Source organism: Truncatella angustata (genome assembly GCF_020726525.1).
Source record: "Truncatella angustata strain MPI-SDFR-AT-0073 chromosome Unknown BKA67scaffold_9, whole genome shotgun sequence".
Classification (NCBI taxonomy): domain Eukaryota; kingdom Fungi; phylum Ascomycota; class Sordariomycetes; order Amphisphaeriales; family Sporocadaceae; genus Truncatella; species Truncatella angustata.
Window position 1 is genome coordinate 1,483,622 of NW_025763389.1, and position 23,425 is coordinate 1,507,046.

General features: G+C 47.4%; 8 protein-coding genes across 8 annotated transcripts; 3 read left to right on the forward strand and 5 right to left on the reverse strand.

The window, feature by feature from the left end:
* Positions 1-1,018: 1,018 nt before the first annotated feature.
* Positions 1,019-3,136, reverse strand: BKA67DRAFT_595142 (heterokaryon incompatibility protein-domain-containing protein; the record flags this gene model as incomplete). The annotated part of the gene is made up of 3 exons (XM_046105127.1): positions 1,019-2,089; positions 2,144-2,337; positions 2,371-3,136. 3 exons carry the CDS (start codon positions 3,134-3,136, stop codon positions 1,019-1,021), a joined length of 2,031 nt encoding a protein of 676 aa, XP_045953495.1.
* Positions 3,137-5,155: 2,019 nt separating this feature from the next.
* BKA67DRAFT_581176 (uncharacterized protein) lies at positions 5,156-6,296 on the forward strand. The gene has a single exon (XM_046103905.1). It carries the CDS (start codon positions 5,457-5,459, stop codon positions 6,153-6,155), a length of 699 nt encoding a protein of 232 aa, XP_045953496.1. The 5' UTR covers positions 5,156-5,456; the 3' UTR covers positions 6,156-6,296.
* A 1,413-nt stretch (positions 6,297-7,709) lies between these two features.
* Positions 7,710-8,514, reverse strand: BKA67DRAFT_684456 (uncharacterized protein; the record flags this gene model as incomplete). The annotated part of the gene is made up of 1 exon (XM_046108994.1): positions 7,710-8,514. Exon 1 carries the CDS (start codon positions 8,466-8,468, stop codon positions 7,710-7,712), a length of 759 nt encoding a protein of 252 aa, XP_045953497.1. The 5' UTR covers positions 8,469-8,514.
* Positions 8,515-10,559: 2,045 nt separating this feature from the next.
* BKA67DRAFT_663343 (malate synthase) lies at positions 10,560-12,433 on the reverse strand (the record flags this gene model as incomplete). Its single annotated transcript, XM_046108166.1, has 5 exons — positions 10,560-10,848; positions 10,912-11,154; positions 11,213-11,370; positions 11,429-12,006; positions 12,073-12,433. 5 exons carry the CDS (start codon positions 12,431-12,433, stop codon positions 10,560-10,562), a joined length of 1,629 nt encoding a protein of 542 aa, XP_045953498.1.
* A 1,517-nt stretch (positions 12,434-13,950) lies between these two features.
* Positions 13,951-15,760, reverse strand: BKA67DRAFT_525113 (fumarate hydratase mitochondrial precursor; the record flags this gene model as incomplete). Its single annotated transcript, XM_046098640.1, has 3 exons — positions 13,951-14,140; positions 14,200-15,223; positions 15,355-15,760. 3 exons carry the CDS (start codon positions 15,758-15,760, stop codon positions 13,951-13,953), a joined length of 1,620 nt encoding a protein of 539 aa, XP_045953499.1.
* A 441-nt stretch (positions 15,761-16,201) lies between these two features.
* On the forward strand, positions 16,202-19,714 carry BKA67DRAFT_581197 (heterokaryon incompatibility protein-domain-containing protein). The gene has a single exon (XM_046103906.1). It carries the CDS (start codon positions 16,521-16,523, stop codon positions 19,338-19,340), a length of 2,820 nt encoding a protein of 939 aa, XP_045953500.1. The 5' UTR covers positions 16,202-16,520; the 3' UTR covers positions 19,341-19,714.
* Positions 19,715-20,074: 360 nt separating this feature from the next.
* On the forward strand, positions 20,075-21,415 carry BKA67DRAFT_524949 (Zn(II)2Cys6 transcription factor; the record flags this gene model as incomplete). Its single annotated transcript, XM_046098627.1, has 2 exons — positions 20,075-20,509; positions 20,567-21,415. The coding sequence occupies 2 exons, from the start codon at positions 20,075-20,077 to the stop codon at positions 21,413-21,415; spliced, it is 1,284 nt and encodes a 427-aa protein (XP_045953501.1).
* A 384-nt stretch (positions 21,416-21,799) lies between these two features.
* BKA67DRAFT_684460 (uncharacterized protein) lies at positions 21,800-23,378 on the reverse strand (the record flags this gene model as incomplete). The annotated part of the gene is made up of 7 exons (XM_046108995.1): positions 23,089-23,378; positions 22,800-22,894; positions 22,720-22,747; positions 22,634-22,689; positions 22,323-22,371; positions 22,065-22,284; positions 21,800-21,958 (listed from the first exon to the last, which is right to left on the reverse strand). The coding sequence occupies exons 1-7, from the start codon at positions 23,169-23,171 to the stop codon at positions 21,800-21,802; spliced, it is 690 nt and encodes a 229-aa protein (XP_045953502.1). The 5' UTR covers positions 23,172-23,378.
* Between the last annotated feature and the right edge of the window lie 47 nt (positions 23,379-23,425).

Genomic DNA, 23,425 nt, shown 5'->3' on the forward strand with positions numbered 1-23,425 from the left:
AAACCACTTGGAAGTACCGGACGACGTCCGCAGATTCAACCAATCAGGTTCTCGGAGGATTTCTCGCTTGCCTCCGGGGATGACGAATAAAGGGGTCAACTATCGGCCGGACGGGATGCCACGAAAGTACAGTAGGTGGCAATAAATTTACTAGCCTGTCAAAGTACCGCCAAGCAACTAAAACATAAAAAAGATAAGAATACCTATAGCCACATAAATCAACAATATCAACAACATCAACAACAATAGCCATTGCAATGCCACGTAGTGAAGCTATTCACATCCGACGAGATAGAGCGTGGCTTCAGTGCCCCGACGCGTCATAGATTTTATAGAGGCCTGGTATAAAGAGAGATAGTGATAAAACAGCATAATATCTACCCATATTAGGTTTAGCTGGCTTGGCGATATTTGCCAGAGTACTGATCTCAAGCTCCGTGGCGCGTGCGATAGCTTCTATGAGGTCGAGCGCCTCGCTCTGACGCTCGTTGATCTTTTGTAATATATCCGGCCGCGGGCGAGTTATGTGATCTTTGAACAGATCCTTGCATTCCGGACCGGATGTACGAAGATCTGCTATTAAGACTGGATGTGCTACCATCGTCTGAAGAACTCGAAATGCCATTTCTTTTGTGGGCAAGGGTGAGTCCAATTGTTTAGTAGATCGTTGCCTGGATTTTTTGTACCGGAGCCCGTATCAATACTTTCGCTTAACACGGTAGTAGGCGCAGATGTTGAAAGGACTGTTGAGCTAGCAGGATCTGCTCCAGCGCCCTTCTCGAGTAGCATATTAACCACTTTATAGGACCCATGTTGTAGTAATGATGCATATGCGGGGCTCCTGGTCTCCGTACTGGTCCCTTTGTGCCTCAGGCGTCTTCCCTACTTCTTGCAACATGTTTGTCTTTTCGTGTAAGGGTGCTGGTTTATAATATTTTCTAAAATTACCCTGGCTAAGTCTGCTTGAAAAGACGATTCCAGTGTTATGTTTCGGCTAAAGCTACTTTTGGCCAATTAATCAACCGATCATAAAATCAAATATCTCTCCTCTTTCCTCTTTCCATATTGCCTCATAAACTCTGCCGATACCCTTGCGATATGCTATGCCGCGATGCCAGCCAACCCACAATACCCAGAAAAAATTGTACCATCCGCCTGCCCTTGGTCTCTCTTTATGATTATACTCAGGAAGTCCGGGCCAACTATTTGGAACGTCCCTAAAAACCCCTGTTGCAATCTCCACTACTTCTATTTTGTTGGCGGGAGCTTCGAGTGCCTCTTTCTGCCCATCAATTGCATTATCTGGTAATAATACGCCTGCGTAGGAACCACGTTGGTTCCTTAGTACTAATACAGGGCGATCTAATGTGGATGACACGGCTTCTGCCTTAGCAGAAAGACAACCCCGCCGAGTTCTGGTAGAGAGATATGGTGCTACGATCCCAGGTGTAGCATCGTTGGATTCCATTATTGAAATTGGATACCAGAACTCACAACCTGGGTGGGCGGTATGTGTATAGAAGTGTGAAAATTGTGTTCTGAGGTTAGGTGGCCAGAGTGGCGATTGCGAGTTTTCTGATGTGGAGTATATAGACCAGCCGCTGTTATTGGATGTATCTCCTTTGAGCCAGGCATCTTTGTCGTCCAGAATGCTTGTATGGATCGGCATACCAACTGAGTCGATACCTTCATGATACTTCCAATTTAGGTGTCTTTTTATGTGGCAGTCTAGTGCACTGACTTTTCCGTTAGGAGTGCTTTTCAAGAAATCAGATGCAGATGCGCATTCCATATGAACGGTCCCAGTCCATCCTGCCCAGCTCCAACTCGGGAGACAATAATTGATGTTCTGGCTTTTGGCTGTTCTTCTGTGAAACTTTGCGCTTTGCGGTTGCCATAGGAGGGCTATGTCAAAAACTGCCGTCGGGAGCCCTGAAACAAATTCGCCGGCGAAGGCAGGGCTGCATATATAAGAAATGCCCGCGAATGCGTTGAGAGCATCTTCTGGGTACGTTAGATCTCTGTTGTTGTAGTTACTGAGAAGAGTTTGAAGCATTGACAAGTCAGGAATCATTGGCCGAAATAACACCTAAAGTCTTGCGATGTCGTTATGATATGTTTTAATCTGGGGAGACGCTTCGACATGCTCGCGCCAAATAGCCTCCGCGCACTCCCATCGAATAGAGCCGGAGTCGAACGCGAGCCTCCGCCTAGAGAACATCTGCTCTTGATAAGTCCAGCCCCTATTCTCCCACACTGGCTGTTTACTCCTTAACTCAAGTGTGGGCCCATTGATTGGCGTCTGGATCAATGTGACTCCTTTGCTCAAGCAGTGAACTGTTTATGGCACGTTTCTTGGTTCAGAAAAACCTCGAAAGCCTCGTAGCCCGCTGTCTGCGTTCTTTCCTTGAATCGCAAGAATTGTAACAGACGCATTGGCATAAATTGCTGCCATCTTGGTCATTTCCGTGTGTTTTGTTTTCTCGTCGTCCTGAACAATGCAAAGGGAATCAACCCAGAGATACCGTTCGCCTAGTAACTCGACTACCCCTAGCGCATCCCTTATCGTTTTTGCAATTGGTGTGGTTGCGTGCTTCACAACAAGAGAACCAACTTGCTGAAGAGAGCGGAGGTTAGCGGTGGTGGTTTCAAGAGACTGCGTGGCACCCCACACATAACTCAGAGCCACATAAGAACAGCCACCGGGAGCTACAACAAGACAGCGGCGCGCAACATCCACGAGCCAGATAGGCCTGATAGATAAGAATGGTCCATGCGAAAAACTCTTGCATAAACCTTGATGGAGACTGTCGCAGTCGGATTTCCATTGACTTAAAAGACCTGGGTTTATCCACTGAGGATCAAGAACTCGACCACTGATCAACTCGCCTGAGTTCCCTGGCTTCGTCACAAGATACATTCCAAACCGAGGGTAATTCCTCGCCTCAGCCGGAGGCCTTCCATCGATTATCGAAGACATGTTGAGTGGATTCCGGTGAATCTGGACGACTTGGACAAAGCTGGCGACATTGGAGAGCTCATAGGCACTGAGGCTTAATGCAGAAGCAATCAAGGGCTGGTGTCGATCGCAACTGGTAGTTGGCTGTAGAATCTCTGGGCCTCCAAGCGTAATCATCTCGATGTCAGTTTCCTGGCGTAATACCCTGATGATTTTTTCACAGATTTGACATGATTCCTGCATCATGGACTCAGCTGCCTGGTCTGCCATATCTGGTCGCGTCTGTCGGAAGCAATTCTGGCGCTAAAAATCGTCGGTGCAAAATAATATCGAAAAATTCTGTTAACCCCTCTCTGTCAAGTTAATATGGAATGACAAACGGTGTATCACATAGATGCCTGGAGACTTAACTTCCTCTCGAGTGGGGCATTGGCGGCGGTTTCAGCTGACCTAGGTATACAGTGATTCGGAGCACTCCTGTTGACCAAGATGATGCCCTCCTATTAGACTTTAAACTAGTCTGATATAGGTGTCGATTGAATGATGTATTGTTTTATATTGCCCGCCTCTTAGTTTTGATGAGGTGCAGGCTTATTTGGGTGGCATCGGCTAAAGCAGAGAAACCCCTCTACATCTATCAGGATGCCGCGGCGTTGAGCAATGGGCTCACGCACACCCTAGTGAATGGGATCCCTCATCCACCATCTGACATACAGCATCCTGGGTGTCATCGTAAACAACAGTGATTCACGGCCACTGCCAACAGCTATATGGTGGCTAGTGCCGGTCCCATCCGGGAACACTAGTCTAGAAGGTAACGATCTATTAGTAACCTATTTATAAAGTAACATCCATAGTTATTATGCAATGGGTTCAAATCGTAACCGATATTAACCAGTTTCGCATTATCATACGGACGCCCTGATAGCAAATGCAGCTCCCTGGATTTAACTAATGCGAGGAGGTTCTCTCTGTTGGCTAAACCCCGCTTCTCTACAAAAAGATCGTGGCCGCGTCGAAAGCGGCCAAGTCTACATCTAAACAAAGCTAGCTTCGGCAGCTCCCGCTGCAAACCCCGCTACCCACCTTGGATTCTAACAATTCACATTCATTCCAATCCCACAACCATCCCACCAGAGATTTGCAAAGTCATCAATCGTCACCGATCCAACAACTAGACGACCGCTTAGACGACCGCTTCCCAGTTTATCTAGGGCAGAGCGGACGGGATGCCGAGTTTACCAAGAGCTATGGTCGTATGTATTGGCTATGACCAACAATAAAATACATGATGATAGACTTAGTGGAGGACATCAAAGTGTAAATCAAGATCCAGAAACTGACATAAGCGAATGCCGTTTATCAAAGGGGGAGCATTAAAAACGGATGTTAATAAAGTTTTCATGATCTCACGTTTCGACCTGCCCCACGATTGCTCGTGAGGGGTATGGCGCAGGCACAAGCAGTGGGCCTGCTACATGATCCCTGCGCAATCATGAAGAGAGAGTTACGAGATGACGCTGGGTTTACTACTAGGACGCCTACACAAGATCTAATACTTGTGGAGCCTTGTTACGGCGCAACCACTTTAGGGGAGCGAGTCCCCAGTTGAGGTCGTTGAATAGTAAAATTGTCAGTTGACTGGCAAAATTCTTAGGTAATCAATTGTTAGCCAATCAATATAGGCTTTTAGCGGGGATTAACAGTATTACAACTACATCTCGGGAAGATGTCGTGGTTAACGCCACATTACGCTACAAGTTGTTAAGGATATGGCTAAAATTCTATGCAAATACTAAGATTTGCCAGTTAAGTGACAATTTTGCTAGTCAATGACCTCTACTAGGGACTCGCTCCCCTAAAGTGGTTGCGCCGTAACAAGGCTTTACAAGTATAGCTGGAAGCTAATCGCCTCGTAACCTATTAGATTTCCCTCGCAAAACAGCTAAAAAAGCTCTTGTGTTTCTAAAAACTGCTTGAACTAGTAACAAGACACTGTAAAGCTCGAATTTTCACTTGTGTAATAATTACAATAAAGTCACCTGGTTATAAGCTCCTAGGCGTAGCGGTTATATTCAGAGACTTATTCTTAAGGAGGGGAGAATGGAATGTCTCCATCGCTAGTTACGAAGCGGGGGTTTTACACTGACTACGCATGGGCGTACTTCGTACGCTGCTCGAGCGTTAGGCTGGGCACCTTGGCCAGGTCGTTACAAAAAGTTATACAAATATTTATACAAAACCTTATACAAAACATTATTAAGAAAATTATTAAAAGAATTATTAAAAGAATTCTTTAAAAAAAAATCTCGTCCCACTCTTCCCCGCAACTGCAGCGGATCACGGGGGTAATTAGGGATAAAATTCGAACTAAACAACGCCCGACCTTGAAACTCGTTACTGTAACATCCTCAAACTAACAAAAGAGTTGCCCTCGAGCAAAAAACAAAACAAAACTCATCCATTATTCTCTACTGGAATTCTTATTCAATACACAATGGGCGACCCTGAGAGATACGAAGCATACCGGGTCCTACAACGTAACGATATCCCATGCGTCGTATGGCTCGAGGATGCGCTCGGGCACTACGGCATGAATACTGTCTTGTTCCGACTTCACATCATCGTCGCATCGATTGACACTGCCACTGAAGCGCTTCTGCTAAAAGGGTGGACAATATACAAACCGCGACCAAATGATCTGCAATCGTTCCTCTCGGACATGCCTACTTCTAGCTATCGCCGCTTATTACCTCCGGATTGGGTGGATGATCCAGTAGAGCCCTGGCCGCCTTTGCCTCCTGATCAACAGGTGCAAACGCAGCCTGAACTCGTACTTTTTTCAGCCGATTTCTGGAATATCTCTCTTTATGGTAATAAATCCATGTTTCCTCCGCTAGAGATGCTTGTCGACTCCTTAATCACCGCCACACTAGACTCGCCCGATGGATCTTTTCTACAAAGCCGTCTAAGTGTTTACATATGCGCTTTATACTCTGAAATAACGGGTGTAAAACATGATGATCTCGTGGCAAGCCTGAGTCCTGCTAATCGGCATTTTCACCATGACGGAGTGAATGGTATAAGAGTCACAACCATTCCCGGAATAAAACGACAACGAGAGTTTCGGGACAAACTAAGGGAGTCATGTATAGTGTCAGAACCGGTTGTGAACAGAGTGGAGGGTGATAATTGAGTGTATCTAAGACTGATCCCTTGGTTTTCTAACTGTAGGCCGATGGCCTACAGTTATAGAACCAGCGCGCCCGCGTGGTGTAGCTACGACAGACAAGCCGTGATGTATGAAATAATATTGGTCACACCTCTTTTTCAACAACGTCTCATCGCACGCACCCTGTGAGTACTCTTTGAATGCCTCGTACTCAATCCGATCCTGACAGATAGCTCGCATCGAGTTCGGTTTATAAAGAGTCATGAAAAGAAAGGGAACCTAGTAATAAATACCATGTAATACTTAGTGAAGATTCTATTGCTACGTGACTCCATCCTACGATTCTTTCACTAGAATGCGTTCCGGTATACCTAAGAACTAACTAATATACCGTGCTCAGCCCAATCGCATAATCCCGTTCGCCGAACGTACATCCCAACTTACTCATTTAGTGAGAAAACTGTCCCGTGTTCTATGTCTCGAACGATGATTAGTATGCGATAAGACTGTTCGCAGGAAGTAATAAAGAGCAATGTAATAAACACTAACCAAGTCGTAGCCAGCGTTAATCCACCGGCTTTCGCCACTATCAAGCTTAATGGAGTAAAGCACGACCTCCTTAGTCGCATTAGGAACCTCAGTGCTAGTCGGAAGCATTTGGTTTTGATAAAATCAATGAAGCAAGAATAAGATGTCGTCTGCATTGGTTTGCTTCTTGATATCGCTATGTCTTCCCAGTATCGATCCGCATTTGGAATTCAATATTAATGTTGGTTTGAAAACTCTCACGCCGGTAATCATGATTGTCGGAGTTGACTCGGTAAACTCTTCTTTAAAAAGAGCAGGAGGAGTGCGAATCTCGATTTCAACTTTGGGATGATGACGTCTGAAACTATAATGCTTTCAATTGCGATCGGCTGTGTGCAGTGCCTAAGTTCCTCTTTATAACTGATCAAAACTTCTTCCATGTTTTCAAAAAAAAAAAAAAAAATCCTATTACTATGCTACGAAAACAATGATTCCTTTATTTTATTGCCCATTTCACGACCTAGTAGTAATTCCATCATAATGTCTGCGTGTGGATCGGCCGGGATGGCGAAGGACACACATGAGCGAGAAACTGCTTCTCCCGCTTTCTCTTGCTCGTAAACTTTTCCTGTTCTAAGGGCAGCAACAATTTTATTATCTGAAGGAAAGAGGAAGTCAAGACCCTCTTCATCGAACCCGTCAATGCGCATTTTAGGCGTTGGTATCAATCGAGTGCCGTTCGGAAGCATTATTTGTTGCTTGCCATCCATGATCTTTAGGTTAGCACCTGTCATGCGACGTACCATATCTCGCGCACCGGGACCTCCTAAATATACCAATATCATACAATCTGCAGTAGGATCAAAAGGCATTGACATTTGTACACCATTTATTCTCTCTGGAGATCCTTCGTGTCCACGTCGAGTCGATGGTCGCTGTGGAGTATAGTTTTCAGCTGCTAGATTTCTGATTAGCGGCTCTGTCTTATACTGTGTTCACTTTATTTGGAGAGTGGTGAATCGAAAAAGTTTGGAAAAACCAGGGAAACGACTAACCAGGGAGCCCAATATTAACTGTAATACTGTTTTCTCGTGCGATTGCCTCTCGTAAACGACGTAATGCATGTATCTCGCCTTCACCATAGACTAAAGGCAGTGAAACATCAAATATCCCCAACATCGAATAAGCCTTATCTTCTGGCTCGGATGTTTGGCGTTTGTACACCCATGAGAACCGTTCCTCGACATCAAATTGGGTTAAAGGGGTTCCTTGCAGGGCTTTACGCGCAATTCCTGTCGCCTCGTGGACAGGTCCTTCTAACGTCTTTCTGTCGCCGAGCTTTTGACCCTCTTTGGAATAGAACTCCACAGTTTTTGGTGCTAAAAGCTCCTGCAATGTCCAGCCCCTCGTGAACCAGCGACTATTTCGAAATGATGGTTCCCACGACTCCCGGTCATCACCCTTCAGCGTTGAGACATCTTGGAGGTACACGTAGCACTTTTGAGCATTCTGATACCAACGAAACATGGAGTTGATGGATCTAGAGAGCTCTGCACTACTTGACCTATCGATGCAACAAGAATCAACCCAGAAATATTCCAAATTATCTTTCTGCGTTTGATCTCCACAAAACTCGACTTTACGATATCCGGCTTTGGTCCTGCCGCTGCTTTCCAACATGTCTTTCAAGGTGACTTCTTGATCCTGGGTCTCCCATGTGTGCGAAAGCACAGCATATGGTGGTATAGTGCTCTCTGAGAATGAAGTCAGGCAAGGCTTGCCCTGTAAGGTGGATCTGATTAATCTCATATCGGTGGTATTTGGTGATAGCGGTAACTAAATAGCGCTTAAAGTCTAGTTAAAGATTAGGATCCTCAGTTGTGCCATAAGATACAAAAATTTCTCTAGTAGATAAATGAAAGGCAGAAGGGGGAGTAGAACCCTTATAAAATAGAAAGCGGGACTATTCTGGATTAGAGCCGTAGCCTTATCTATGAAGACACGTTCGTGTTGTCGTGTTAAGCGAAAGGCTGCCAGGCATACTATTGGCTTTGCATGAGTGTTGGTGCATAAGGCAGATTTAGGGATTCACTTCGCTAAATTCATGCATGCAACCAGCATGTAGATTTGTAGGTTAAAGAAACAAGCAAACCATGGGGGAGAAAAGAAACAGACCACTATATGCATGCCTAGCCGGGCGGCAGAACATGCATCTGGGGAGAGTAGAGGTACGAAAAACCCGCTGTTTCACGGGGCTGCGGTCGACAAATCGGTGTGTAGCGGCGAGCGTACCGGTTACCGTAGCACCGTCTGCGCTCCGTATTGTCGTATGTGATAGGATTTGGTGTAGCAAGACACATATAAGCAAGTCCTTGGGGATAGAAACAGAAATGTAAAATAAAACAACGACAAAAACATACAACACCAGGGATTCCCCAGTGGTCACCCACCTGAGTACTAATCCGGCGCTTCCCAGTTTATCTAGGGCAGAGCGGACGGGATGCCGAGTTTTCTAGGAGCTATGGTCGTATGTGTTTTGTTGTATTCCTAATTGGCATAACATCACTTCGTTACTAGTGCAGCAAATTTCATCAGTGTCGGTCTGGCATCCTGGTACTACAAAATGACAATAGTATTAGCCTACTAGATATATATAGACAGCTAGGTTATAGAGATATTTACTTTGATCTGACCGCAGTCCGGAAACTTAGCATTTAGGGCTATTTCGTAATTTTCTGTGCTTGGGCTTATTGTTACCGCTCCGACTATACCAAGGCGTCCAAGGTAGAGGCGATTGACAGCATACACAGCCAAGGACGATAATAGTCTGTACGACTCATAATGACATCTCTAGGAATTGACAGTTAGGTCACAGCGATGGAAACAAATACGCAAGTATCGTCACAGAATACAAAGGCCTGTCTGTCAAGGTACAAAGCTCCATATAGTGAAATATAATATGATTCAAATGTCCCTCAAGTTTATGTTAATATTTATATGGTAATATCTTCTGATTGGTGAAACAGTAGTTGAAACGCTCCACTTAGACCTATAAAAGTTGCACGAGTATCATATAACGAGCTTTACGTTCATTTACTTTCCGTTTCTTTCCTTTCCTTTGTTGGACAGACAGAATTTTCACCATTTCTTTTCGTGCATCACGCACTATATCCATAGTACCGTACTCTATTACTTAGTGTGATCCACGTATATGACTAGGAGTGCTCTCATGACTGCCATGATAATGAAACGACGATGGGCGAAACTGTTGTGTTAGTACTGAATCAAACTGCTAGCTCTCGGGGTAGCTATATAGAGGATCTAATCACTCCCTTCACTCCTTTTGCCAAACTGAGTCACAAAGTCTTGTAAGTCTTCAAATAGAACAGCAGGGTGCTCCATAGCCACAAAATGACCTCCACGTTCATGCTGTTTGAAGAACACCATATTGCCCGTAATAGCTGCCCAAGCCCGAGGAGCCGGCGCGATCCCAGTGGAAAGTAAGACACGCCTAAATGTTTTGTGAATGTGCCACTCCGGAATCTCACGCCGCCATTCCCCAAGCGGCAGCTAGTAGTATGTAATGTACCGAAGTGTTTATGCTAGTAGGGTACCGTAAGTGTGGGTGGACCGTATATAAATGTTTTGACGCCAGATCTAAGTATGCTTCATGATGGCTGCGTTCTTTTTGTTTCGCTTTGTGCTTGATGCTTCACGATTACTTGACATTGACAGGCCATGAAACTTGACGAATGAATTACCAGATAATACTAGCATCAGGGTTCACCCTATATTATCAAATGTTTATTTTTATTTTTAATATGTTTTTATTAATCTTGGTATGTATTCCCAACATGACGTTAGGAGCCGATCAAATTTGCATAGGAACCATGTAATAGCCTACAATTTGCTAGCAGGACTAGCCACGCCCACGGCCGTAATCTCATTGTACAACAGCGTTGTCAAGAAGTCTGCATAATCCTCACCAGTAACCTGTCCACTGAAGTACTGAGCCGCCAAGCCGAACTTGTTTCCCTTAGGCCCCTTTGAAGCCAACTCATTGGTTTGCTCCTTGAGCAGCTTAAGTGCATACTGCTTGTCCACCTTCTTACCCTCGGCGGTGGTGACACCATGGCGCACCCATTGCCAGAGCTGTGAACGAGATACTTCGGCAGTGGCAGCGTCCTCCCTAAAATGACGTTAGTTCCCCACTACGAGGCAAATGTATGCAAAGATAAAGAATCAGACTCACATGAGGTAGTTGATGGGTACACATCCAACGCCACGAATCCAAGCCTCCATGTATCCGAGGCCGATGTTCAGGTTCTTGCGAATGCCCTCTTCAGTGACCTTGCCAGGCACATTCATATTGAGCAGATCGTTCTGGCCGATGCTGACATCCTCGCGGCGCACGAAGAGCTGGTTAGGTGTCGGCATGTGCTTGTTGAAGATCTCTGATGCGATGGCGGCCAGTGCGGGGTGAGCAACCCAGGTGCTAGTGTCATGTGAGCACGGAACGCGTCGAGGGAGTGGATATCAAACAGGTCACATACCCGTCGTGGCCAGCACGAACTTCGCGCAGCTTATCAGCACGCACGCCATCCATGGCCTTGTCATTGGCTTCCTTGTCATCCTTGATGGGAATCTGGGCAGCCATACCACCCATAGCGTGAACGCCACGCTTGTGACATGTCTGAATCAAGAGTTTGACCTGGGGAACCGTTAGTGATTAACACAAGGTACGAAAGGTTGACCAAGCATATACTCACATAAGCATCCATGAAAGGAACCGTCATAGTCACAGAGCTCCTGTCTGGTAACACGAAGTTGCTGTTCTGGCGGAACTTCTTGATAACACTGAAGATGTAGTCCCAGCGGCCACAGTTCAGACCTGAGCTGTGATCCCTCAACTCGTAGATGATCTCGTCCATCTCGAAAGCGGCCAGGATTGTTTCAATCAAGACTGTGCCTCTGATCGTACCTCGGCTAATGCCAATGTAGTCCTGAGCGAGATTGAAGGCGTCATTCCACAGGCGGGCTTCGAGATGGGACTCCATCTTGGGAAGGTAGAAATATGGGCCGAAGCCTTGCTTTACACTCTCGCGAGCGTTGTGGAAGAAATAGAGGCCAAAGTCGAAGAGCGAGCCAGAAATCGGCTCGCCGTCAACGGTCACATGCTTCTCCTCAAGGTGCCAGCCACGAGGCCGCACGATAAGCGTCGGTAAGACGCGGTCGGTACGAATCTTGTATTCCTTTTCTCCTTGCTTGAACTGCAGCTGACGCCGCACGGCGTCGTACAGGTTCACCTGACCATTGATCATGTTATCCCACGTTGGTGCGCTTGAATCTGGAAGTCTGTCGTTAGTGACAGCTGACACCCCCGAAGTTTGAGAGGTCTAGGGTAAGAATGTACCTTCAAAGTCAGCCATGTATGTCCATACGTTCGAGTTCAAGGCGTTGACGACCATTTTCCGGTCCGTCGGGCCGGTGATCTCCACTCTGCGGTCAACAAGACCTGGAGCCGGCGGTGCACCTTTCCATGTGGCATTCTCACGGATGTGCTTGGTCTCTGGTAGGAAGTCTGGCAAAACGCCCTTGTCCAACTCGGCTTGGCGGATCTTGCGGCGCTCTAATAGTTGCTTTCGTGTGTTGTTGAATGAGCGGTGGAGCAGAGCAAGAAAGGCAAGGGCATCTGGTGTCAGAATCTTCTTGTGTTCTTGGCTAACCGTGCCCAGGATGTTAACACCCTGCAGGATCGCGGTTGTTTGTGACATAGTGGGTATATGGTCGTGATGTGATGTTGTGAGTGTGTGTAAGTCGGATGGGTCAGTGGCGTATCAATGGTATGTTTCAGCCAGGAAAGGTTATAATCGCGTTCAGAAAAGAGAGAATTCAGTATCAAGTAATAGCTCTTATGGAAAGTTGAGGGTGCTCAACTGCAAACACGGGGACTTGTCCGTAGATATCAGAATCGGTTGGCTACCCGAAGATGACGAAGATGAGACGGAAGTGTTACTTCTCCAACTTCGGCATTCAAGAGTTTGGGGCTGACTGGATAGCTCTTTATTGCCGGGGTAGAATTGGCCTATTATGCTCCAAAGCAACCCCAACAACTGTCTTGGAAGCACCTATTTGATAATAAGCTCGGCGCTCTGGGAATCTTCGGGCAGAGGGGTGTTACGGTTTGGCACCCTTCTAGCCGGCTTAGACGACTGATAGCCTGAGCTTGTGAAAGTGTGGGGTAACGAGGTAGGGATGGAACAAGAACAGTCAGAGAATCAGCTTGGATAGACGGTACCTAGCCCTTTTCACCTTGTGCTAGCATGTGCTTCATGGCGGCGACCTGGGTCTAAGTATTTATCACCTCGTCGCCTAGGGAAGCACCAGCAGCATTCCCCAACTACTTTGTCCTGCGATACCCCATGCTAATCTTGATAGGGCGGGGTCCGGCCGCTTGTGCGGAAGTAGTCTCAGCAAAAAGCTAGTTTCTAATTGGTGGCAGAGGGCCATGACAGCATCGAATCGAGTTATTATCGAGTTATTCTTATACCCTCAATAACCAATTGCTTCCCCAACTTGTGCTCTGAACCATCAATTGCATCTAAAATTGCAATCCGAGCTCGGGGCGATCTCGCCTTTCGTCAGTCAGCCTGTAGTGTAAGCGAACATGTCAAGATAAGGTAAGTTGCGAACAGAGTGCTCAAAAGAAGCTGTCAGGATTATGACGACAGGCGCCGAGATACCGAGCGCGTGTTAGCCAGGATTCTTGCCGAGGTCGGATCGCCAGCACCAAAACTTTGTGCGACAGCCGGATTTTTCCGGCCATTGCCGAGAAATCTCAAGACTTTTATGTATATCATGAGTACGATAATAACTTAACCTAGCTGACTGCAAATAAACAAACACCTTCTCGAGGCCTGCTGACTCGGCCCTCACGATTGGGTTATGAAGTCATTTCCAATAAGAGCAAGCTCACACTAATGCCAACGAGCATGCATTAAGTTACTTGCACTCAGATTGCTAATTTTGGCTGGAGAGCTGCGTAAGACATTGTCTTTCAATGTATTGGTATAATGATCTACACTTGAGACTATCTCGATGTCGCGCTCTTTTGACAAGAGAAATCGAATCATCTCCTGATAGCTGCCCCGTCTACATGCTTGTAAATCCAAGTCCGGCTGTCACTGATATCAAAATGCGTGCCTCTCACTGTCTTAAACCGTGGCACAAGTCTATGCGTCCCATGTTAAACTATTTTATTAAATTCATTTGAATGGCTGATAGGAGCAACCTATGCCTTGTAAGCGGAAGGGCCAATCATAAGCTCAGGCTTGACAAGCTGGTCAAATTCTTCCTCGCTGAGAGCATCAAGCTGGAGAGCGCTCTCCTTCAGGGTAAGACCCTTCTTGTGAGCGTTCTTGGCAACCTTGCTAGCCATGTCGTAACCGATCTTGGGGTTGAGGCAAGTGACCAACATAAGCCTAGTGATAGTTTGTAAGCATATCGACAGCAGATCGATCAGGTGAAAGGGGATACTTACGACTCTTTCATGATGCTAGCAATCTTCTCCTCGTTGGCAGCGAGACCCACAACCAGGTTCTTCTCGAACGAAGTCATACCATCTGCAAGGATGCGAACACTGTGGAGCAGGTTACGGATAACAAGAGGCTTGTAGACGTTCAGCTCGAACTGGCCGTTCATGCCACCAATGGTGGTAGCAACGTGGTTACCCATGACTTGAGCGCAAACCATGGTCAAAGCCTCACACTGGGTAGGGTTGACCTTTCCAGGCATAATGGACGAACCAGGCTCGTTCTCGGGCAGGTTCAGCTCACCGAGACCGCAGCGAGGACCGCTGCCAAGGTATCGAATGTCCTGGGCAATCTTGGTGAGAGAGCCAGCCAGGGTGTTAAGCGACCCGTGAGCCTGGACGATAGCGTCGTGGGCAGCAAGAGCTTCGAACTTGTTGGGAGCGGTCTTGAAATCCTTGCCGGTCATTTCGCTGACCTTCTCGGCAATAGCCTCAGCAAACCCTTGGAAAGTGTTGATACCAGTACCAACAGCAGTACCACCCTGTGCAAGCAGCTTGAGGTCGGGAAGAGAGCTTTCAACACGCTTCACACCTGCGTCCAGCTGCGCAACATAACCGGAAAACTCCTGGCCCAATGTCAAGGGGGTAGCATCTTGCAAGTGAGTTCGTCCAATCTTGATAATATTCTTGGCGTCGAACTCGTCAACCTTCTTCTGGAGGGCGGCGCGGAGAGACTTGATAGCAGGGAGGAGCAGGTCCTCAATCTCGAGGACAGCGGCAATGTGCATAACGGTGGGGAAGGTGTCGTTGGAGGAGGCAGAGCGGTTGACGTGGTCGTTGGGGTGGACGGGCTTCTTGGAACCCATGGTACCGCCTAGAATCTCGATGGCTCGGTTCGAAATGACCTCGTTGGCGTTCATGTTGGACTGAGTACCAGATCCAGTTTGCCAGACAACGAGAGGGAAGTGGTCGAGCAGCTTGAGGTCAGCAACCTCCTTGGCAGCTTGTTGGATGGCATCCGAGACCTTCTTGTCTGCAAATTGAATACAAGTTGTCAGTCAGGGCTCTACGAAGATACGGTATAGCTCATGGTCATGGCAGGCTTTGTCTGTGTAGCACAGTGAAGCAATGGCACTGGGGGTTTGTTGGAGGGGCATCTCATACCAAGGCCATAGTTCACGTTGACAGCAGCAGCAGCACCCTTGAGAATGCCAAAAGCCTTCACGATCGGGGGGGGCATGCGGTCCTGGGGTTGGTTGATCTTGAAGTTCTCAAGAGATCGCTCGGTCTGAGCTCCCCAGTACTTGTCAGCGGGCACCTGGATCTCGCCAAAGGCGTCGCTCTCGGTCCTGGTGTTGCCCATTCTTAACGATGTCGCATGGAAGTTTCGCTGGGATCGGAGGAGAGATGTCGAGGGCAAAGATGCCTTGGGGAATGGGGAAATGGACGCTGATGCAGATGCAGATGAGGAGGTGTTGCATGTGCAACCCGCTGCAAATCGCGGAGCTGTCCTCGGCCCAAGCAGGTTCCTGGCTGGGCCGGCAGCAGTAGCTCGTACCGATCGAAGCATGATGTGTGCGAGTGACCTTTTTACGACCAGTCAATCGAGCTTTAGGAGTGATGGGCAAGCCAGCCAAGGCTAAATAAGCTACAGTATGATACAAAGGAAGATGAAAAATGCTTCCTGAAGGACGTCTTAGGCTCAAGGTTCCGTGCCGGTGGTATTGCTGATGGCGTGAACAATTCGAAGAAAAAGAATTAAAACATATAATAGAAATAAAAACCTCAGTCGGGAGAACGTTTAATTCCACTCTAGACAGCTTTCGCGCAGTTTTGGCGGAACCACCTCCCAACCAGAACCCGTTGGCCCCTGCAAAAAACCCGTCATGCCGCTACGGCAGAGACGAGACCCTCCTGACCTCCCCCGAAGCCAAAAGTCAATTGAGCTGTCGAAAATCGGGCCGGAAATGCCCGATATGCTTGGCCTACCTCGATCAAAGCTCATGGGTCACAAGTGGCTCAAGCTTGCGCAAGCAATATACTTTACTGAACAAGACGACACCGAGGGTATCTCTGGATCAGTAAACACTCAGAAACGCTCCTCAAAATTCTCACGATGGATTCAAGTAGATGCAGCAGTCAGGAGCCATGGCTGTGTTGCAGCTTCGTAGTGAGCTGCATATCATTTGCCGTTATCACACAGCCTCCCAATTGGACTTGATCATGCCTGGGCAAAACATACCCCGTGCAGTAAAAAGCCATTTGATGTTCTTCACATTCCGTCAACAGTACGAACCTATTGTAGTCCCGCCTCTGGTTTGAAAGCGAACATGTCTATCTCGCGCTGGCATGAGACCTATTGTTCGGAACCCGATGTGAAAGTTGTAGGTGGCTTACCGTGCTGCACCTACTGCTTCGCGGTTGCCTCGATCGACGATTTGGCACTGGAGCAGAGTGTGGAGAAACCTCAATCACTCGTCACATCTGAGCACCTGCCGTGGAAGCTCGCATGGCCTGCCTGTGTTGAGTACCTTCAATCTCCATTGCCGGAAAACGCCACCAGTGAAAATAGCACAGAACATTTGCGTTCAGGAGAGTTGGCCGAGACTGCCGTTCAGAGTCAGCTTGGGGGTGTCAGACAACTCTTGCCACCCACCACGGCTGCATGTGGAAGACAAGCCGTCTTGGGATATGTGAGGCTTCAGCACTCCGACCAAATTCGCTTGCTTCGGCTATCAGCTGCACGTCAGGGAGATCCTATTCATGCGGATTTCACGGATTCCAGGTTGAACCATGACGAACCAGCCTTTGATGCGCTTTCTTACACCTGGGCTGACGAATCTGGCGATTCGATAAAACGCAGACCTATTTTTATCGGCAGGTACTGGGACGTATACCCGGCAACAAGAAACTGCGAGAAAGCTTTGCAAAGTATACGACAAGCCCACGGGCCCAGAAATGTTTGGCTCGACGCAATATGTATCAATCAGGATGACGATGATGAACGCTCTATGCAGGTGGGATTAATGTCGCGTATTTACGCCAGTGCCAACCAAGTACTCGTCTATCTGGGAGACTTGTCGACTGACGGCGATGTAGCACTCGACCTGCTGGCCCGCAAAGACCTGATGCACATCTTTTCTTGGACTCCAGCATCCGTAACTTCATCCGACCACATCAAGCTCTGCCAATGTGACGCCTGTGCCCAGGAAAGAGACGCTCTGAAAACATTCTTCAATCGTCCATATTTTCGCAGGCTCTGGGTGGTTCAAGAGCTCGTGCTCGCGAAGATTGCCTGGATATACTGTGGATTCCGATCTATTCCTTGGCCCGTGAGTGGACTAAAAGATACAGACGAGGTAAGGGAAGGTCCCCGTTGGATTCAGTATAGGGATACGCGAGCGAAATTTACAAACCAGCACTTGCTTTCACTACTCGTTGATACCAGCACTTGTTGTTGCTCGGATCCCCGAGATAAAGTTTTCGCCATCCTCGGCTTGATTCATTCCTGGGACCAAGAACCCGTAATGCCAGACTATAGTCGGAACGTCAAAGAAGTATACATCGGAATTGCAGCCTATCTCATCCAAATATGTGGAGCAGGGAGAGATGTCTTCAGCTACGCCAATGGCCAACAGGCAAATCTTCATCTTCCATCTTGGGTGCCTGACTGGAGCAAGTCTGGTCAGCGATCCGGTTTCGATTTACACTGGTGGGAGGCCGAAGACTTACCCGGCCAGGGGCCTTCTATCCCTACCAAAGGGTATCCTATCAGATTCAAGGATATCAGAACGGTTAAACCGTATATAGAATCCCGCAGCGCCGCGTTGAGGGTCAAGGTCATGATATTAGGCAACATGAGTACCCACTTCAAATGGAATGGGGACAAGAAATATTGGGTGACGAGTATTTCGCCAATAACAAGCAGACCGAACATTTATTTGACTTGTCCTGCGAAGGCCTTGACCAATCAAGACCATCTGGTTTGGCTTTACGGAATCAACACTTTTGCAGTCCTCCGCTCAAACGATTCGCGAACCGAGTACACGTTGATGTGTGTAGCTGAGCTCTGCACAATCCGCAGCGTTTCAAGCGACCATTGGGATCCCATGATCATAGATGAGTTTTCTTCGACGGATCAAGAGGTTTTACAGACTTTGGACAAGGAACTCATCTCTGCTATTTGGTCTGAACTGCAAACACAACCTGCATTGTCTTTCACAACCTCATTCTCTGATTCATTGAGAAGGATCGTAGATGCGGGTTACTGCATGGATCGCGGAACCCTGGGCAAGGAAAGCGTACTGCTTGAACAATGGCTCAGAATGCGCGATGAACTCGCTCAGATCCTGAACAGTGAGTCGGACCTCAAAGGGCTCATGAGGTTGGTCCGAAACGTGAGGGAAGAGAGTTTTGACAATCCTGAGGATCCGTCTTATGCGTACAATGGCGAAAAGCTGGGCACGTTAAGCGGCGTAAATCGCTTGCTCTGGTCTCTACTATTGCAGCATACAGAGCAAACGGTGGTCGAGAGAGTCTGCCAACCAAAGACCGACAGTTTCGAGAAGATTAAGAACCTGAAAATATGGGCGGATATGACAGAGCTGTTCATCAACACTCTTGCTCAGTCATCCCAGATTGTGGGTGACAGTTGGAGGGGCCTGTTTCCAGGCGCAACGCTTCATAAAGATTGGCAAGTCAAATACAATAATTTTCGTTCATTCCTTGCCTCCAAATTCGGCCTTGCAGTCAAAGAGGCTCTCCCCATACGAGTATTGACACTCTCGATTTTGGAACTTCACCTCGAGCTTCAATCAGACAAATCACAAACTCGAGAGGAAATATTGCTGAAAATGGCAAGCAATGCGGACAATTTTATCTGGGACTGGTCAGCATTGCAAGCAGCGACAAACGCAAGACAGAACTTATGGTTTTATCTTCAGGAGCACCGTAACATGCGTCGCTGGGTCTTCGGGGATTCCGTTGACGACCTCAAAGAGGATTTCGAAGGGCTATTAGAAGACGAATATGGTGCCGAAGTTTCCGTTACTCGACGACGCTCCCACCTTGACGAACAAATTATTGCACGCTTGGATATGCGCAGTTTTAATCTCAACGTCGATAACGATGAGATAATTTCGATCATATAAGAAACATATTCCACGTTCTACGTACGATGCCGTATCTCTATTAAATTTAATTGCCGTTCTCGGACTCATTGATACTAGGTTAGTGTAATGAATGTCTCCACAAGCATTTATGAAACAAAATAAGCATCAAGGTGTGTTACACAGTTTGGATTGTTGCGCCTCTTCGATTAGTATTCAAACGGCTTCTAAACATGGTTGAAATAGAAACGTCCATGGGATGCCTACAAACGCCTGTGATTCTAGACCACCTTATGTGGAGCCTTAAGACTATATGTCGTTCAAGCACTAGGTTAGGAAGTAACACAAGACAAGAAATCATAATATAAGCCACTACGCATTTTGGGTATTGTGTGGCCCGTGCGGCACTAAGCGTGTTGGATATTAAACACTGCCTACGTATGCTGTCGTGACACTAAAGCAAACATTTTCTCAACCTCTGCAATTAAAGAACGAGTATCATTTACGCATATTCGCACATCCCTGAAATGCCACGTGATCCGGGCGGATCTTTGAGAGTCACGTACCCTCAGGCAGTCGCTGTACAAGTTCGGCGGTCGAAAAGTAGCTGTCAACAATGTCGCCGACGGAAACGAAAGTGCGACGAACAACAACCACGATGTACTGCTTGTGAAAAAAGAGACCTTCAGTGCAGCTGGACACAAGAAAACCCTGCCCAGAACAGGGTGGCTCGCCGAACCACAAAATATAACCAGGACTATAGGATCCCACAAGAAATGCAGTCTCTCTTCACAGTTTTTGCAGCGCCATCGGCTTCTGTTAAAGAAAGGCTCATGGCACATTTCTGTCACGCCAGCCCGTCGTGGCTTACAATCGGCGGTGATACCCGCAGAACTGCAATGTTAAACCTGGTCGTGCCGGCCGCCATGAGGAGCCCTTTGATCTCTGACTGTATTCTAGCAGTAGCTGCTGGCGACTTGAGCAAATACGAACCTGCGAGCTCTGAGTTGCATAGCTTAGCGAATGGCTTTTATGGTCAAGCTGTCGCTGGGGTACGGTCTGCAGTCAGCCACGAATACCTGTTATCAGAACCAGTCCCTCCTCCCGACTACATCGGACATACATCACATTCAAATGCTGTCAACGATTTATGCATCTCAAGCTCTGGAGACGACACACTATTAGCCATTCTCCTTCTTTGCGTGCATGAGGTATGACACTGTTACAGAAACGCCTCTTATGTCTTTGGCTGACGACGTGCCACAAAGTCCCAGAATTTTACCATGGCTGGTAGGCTTCTACCTCATCTCAACGCAGCAGCCATGGTGTGTCACAGACGCTTTGTGCATCCAGCCTCCGATTCCTCTTTGAGGGGATTATTATTTGAGGTGTTCTGTTACTTTTTTGCTCTGGCAGCGTTTTCTCACGGTCAGCAGCTGCCGCTACATCTCGCCCAACAAGTCTTCATCTCTCCTTTTCTCTCTGCCGAACATTCGCAGGACATACTGCTCGCTCCACGATGTCGCAGAGTGTTCTCTTGCATACTCAAAGTTGCAATGCTAACAAAAACACTTGGCTCCGCCAATGGGCCATATTATGAAGCCACAATTTCCGAGCTGCGAGAGTTGGAAGCACAACTCGTTAGCGAGCCGGCGCTTCCGTCCAGGAATGTTGAAGCCGCAGCCTCACACGAGGACACGATCTCAGAGCTTTACCGAGTCGCATGTGCGGTCTACGTTAAGATGACATTGGACCCGGACCTGTCGTATCAGTACAAATCCGTTCAGGATCTCGTGGTTCAATTCGTGCTGCATCTCAATCAGCTGCCGGCGACCTCGCCAGCGAACAGCATCATGGTTTGGCCACTCGTGGTCGTTGGCATGTCGGCTGTTTCTGTAGCACACCAGCGTCTGATTGTTGGAAGGCTCCGCGCATTGCACAAGATATGTAGGTCGGACATTGTCACCAAAAGCGCCGATATGCTGGGCAAGATTTGGCGGGAAAACAACATCCAACCCACTTCTTCACCGCACAGCTCATACAGTGCTCGCGATACCGTCACGCCAGGGTGCATGGCAGGACGGAAGATTACCGAGTACGAAGTAATGTTCCTCTAACACCGTTGGTGCAATAGTTCATCCCAGACACCGTGAAATCTATCCAGACCCTCTACAACCTACTTCCCTCCATGACCTTGGCACTTTGGTTATTTCATCCCGAGGTAATGCGGTTCCGGTCCAGTAAGCCTAATCAAAGGTCACTCATTCCATCTGAGCGCGAGTGCTCCGTACTTCTACATGACTTTTGAGACAACATTGATCGCTATTGTCGTGTTATACTACAGGCAGTAGATGAGTGCTGCCGACCTAAACTAGCAAATGGCACGCATCGAGGTTCCCACATCGTGCGGCGATACGAAGAGGTCGATACCACTCAGTATCGGAGAGAACCGGATGGGGTTTACGTGTCAACTCCATATCCGAGGAACAGTTAATTGTAGTCTAAACAATCACGCTTGGTGGGAGGAGCCGGCTAATTGTTGTCCTGTTATGTTTGTGGACAACTTGCATTTGCGGTGTACTATTCCCATTGTTGGCTTGATCCATGCCATCAGTAGGGTGTGGCATAAGTAATTGCATGATGGCTGGATGGCAGGAAATCTTTTAGCCATACATAATACGTTATACTGACGAGTGTTGCGGTGACGGACGTGTGTCTAGATGCCATCTTGTTCAGGAGGGTAAGCAACAATCTCTAGGTGCATACCTGGATCGGCCTTTCTCTCAGGCTGACATACGTGCCATCGATGTGGGGAGTCCTTCGTGTCGCCACCCCTTTGAACATTGCTCCGTAGACTATCCTTCGGTGCAGCGTTATGGGCTGCTTCGCTAGATAGTCTCTAGGTGGCATCCGAGCCCTAGCAGCATTGCAGAGCATATCATTAGGCCACTGATCCCGGATCAAATCTCGGGTAGTCATACACGATCTTCACAAGATCATATATATCGTCACAGTTCTTCTTACGGGCCGCTGATATTTAAGGTTGAAGCACGAATACCGTCTTCTGGACGCTCTGAAAATATTGTTATTAACGTTACTCTGAGGTCTTAGTTGCTTTGAGATGCGATACTATTTCTTTGAGGTTAGCAACATGTCAAGACTGAAGTTAAAGAGCCAAGATACCAGTAACAACGAGATCAACTTGATGTGTCAATTTTATGAAACGCTATGATGTTTCCCATCAGTATTTGATTATAGTAGTGAAAACGGGCATTTACAAGTGTAACTCTAAAGGAGCATCCAAAAGAATGTTTTGTTAAAGATCATACGCTTACCTGTCAGCTTGTTGGCTCCACTCCAGCCCATACTATACAGAGTAGACTTCAAAAACCTATGATGTGATTGTGATCTTTTAACATACAGATCATAAGACGAAGATGATTCAGAACCTACGTATATGACAGTAGCAAGTATGTAAACAGTGAAAGCTTCCACACATACATGTACCGGTTCGTGGCAAGGGTTTTGGCAAAATGCCAATTTCAAGCGCGGTCAGACGATAGAGTAGAAAATTCCATATTGAGGATATAGTAGAGCTAATATGGTGCTCAGCTGCACTGATTCAAGGACGATAACAACCACGCATTTGCAATAGAAATACGGGATTTCATTGGGCACTGTAGAACGGAGGTGGAATAGAGCCATGTCAACAAGTTGATAAATAGCTGAACAAGGTACGGAGATTCCGACATAAGCGACACGTATCGATCTCCATATTTTAAGAGCTTACCAAACCACCTCAGGCGTGCGGCGAATTTCTCTTGAAGTGAGATAAGGGCAAGGAAAGCCAAGACTGTAGAACACCCAAATCATATAGTCTAAATCCCCCTTGTTTCTTAGCCGGATCTTAATAATAGAGGCACGGAGGGCTACGCATCCCCTCTCGGCTCAGCACTTGACCGAGAACAACCCACATTTTGGGGATGTAGTCGAGTAAAACGGTCCAAACCCCAAACCCCCAACTCCCGGCAGTGCCGTGATGGGTCCAGTCCCCGCGGGGAACCCAGCCTGTTTAACCAGAGATGCAGAAGATCGTCATCATAGGCGCAGACTATCCCCAAATTCCA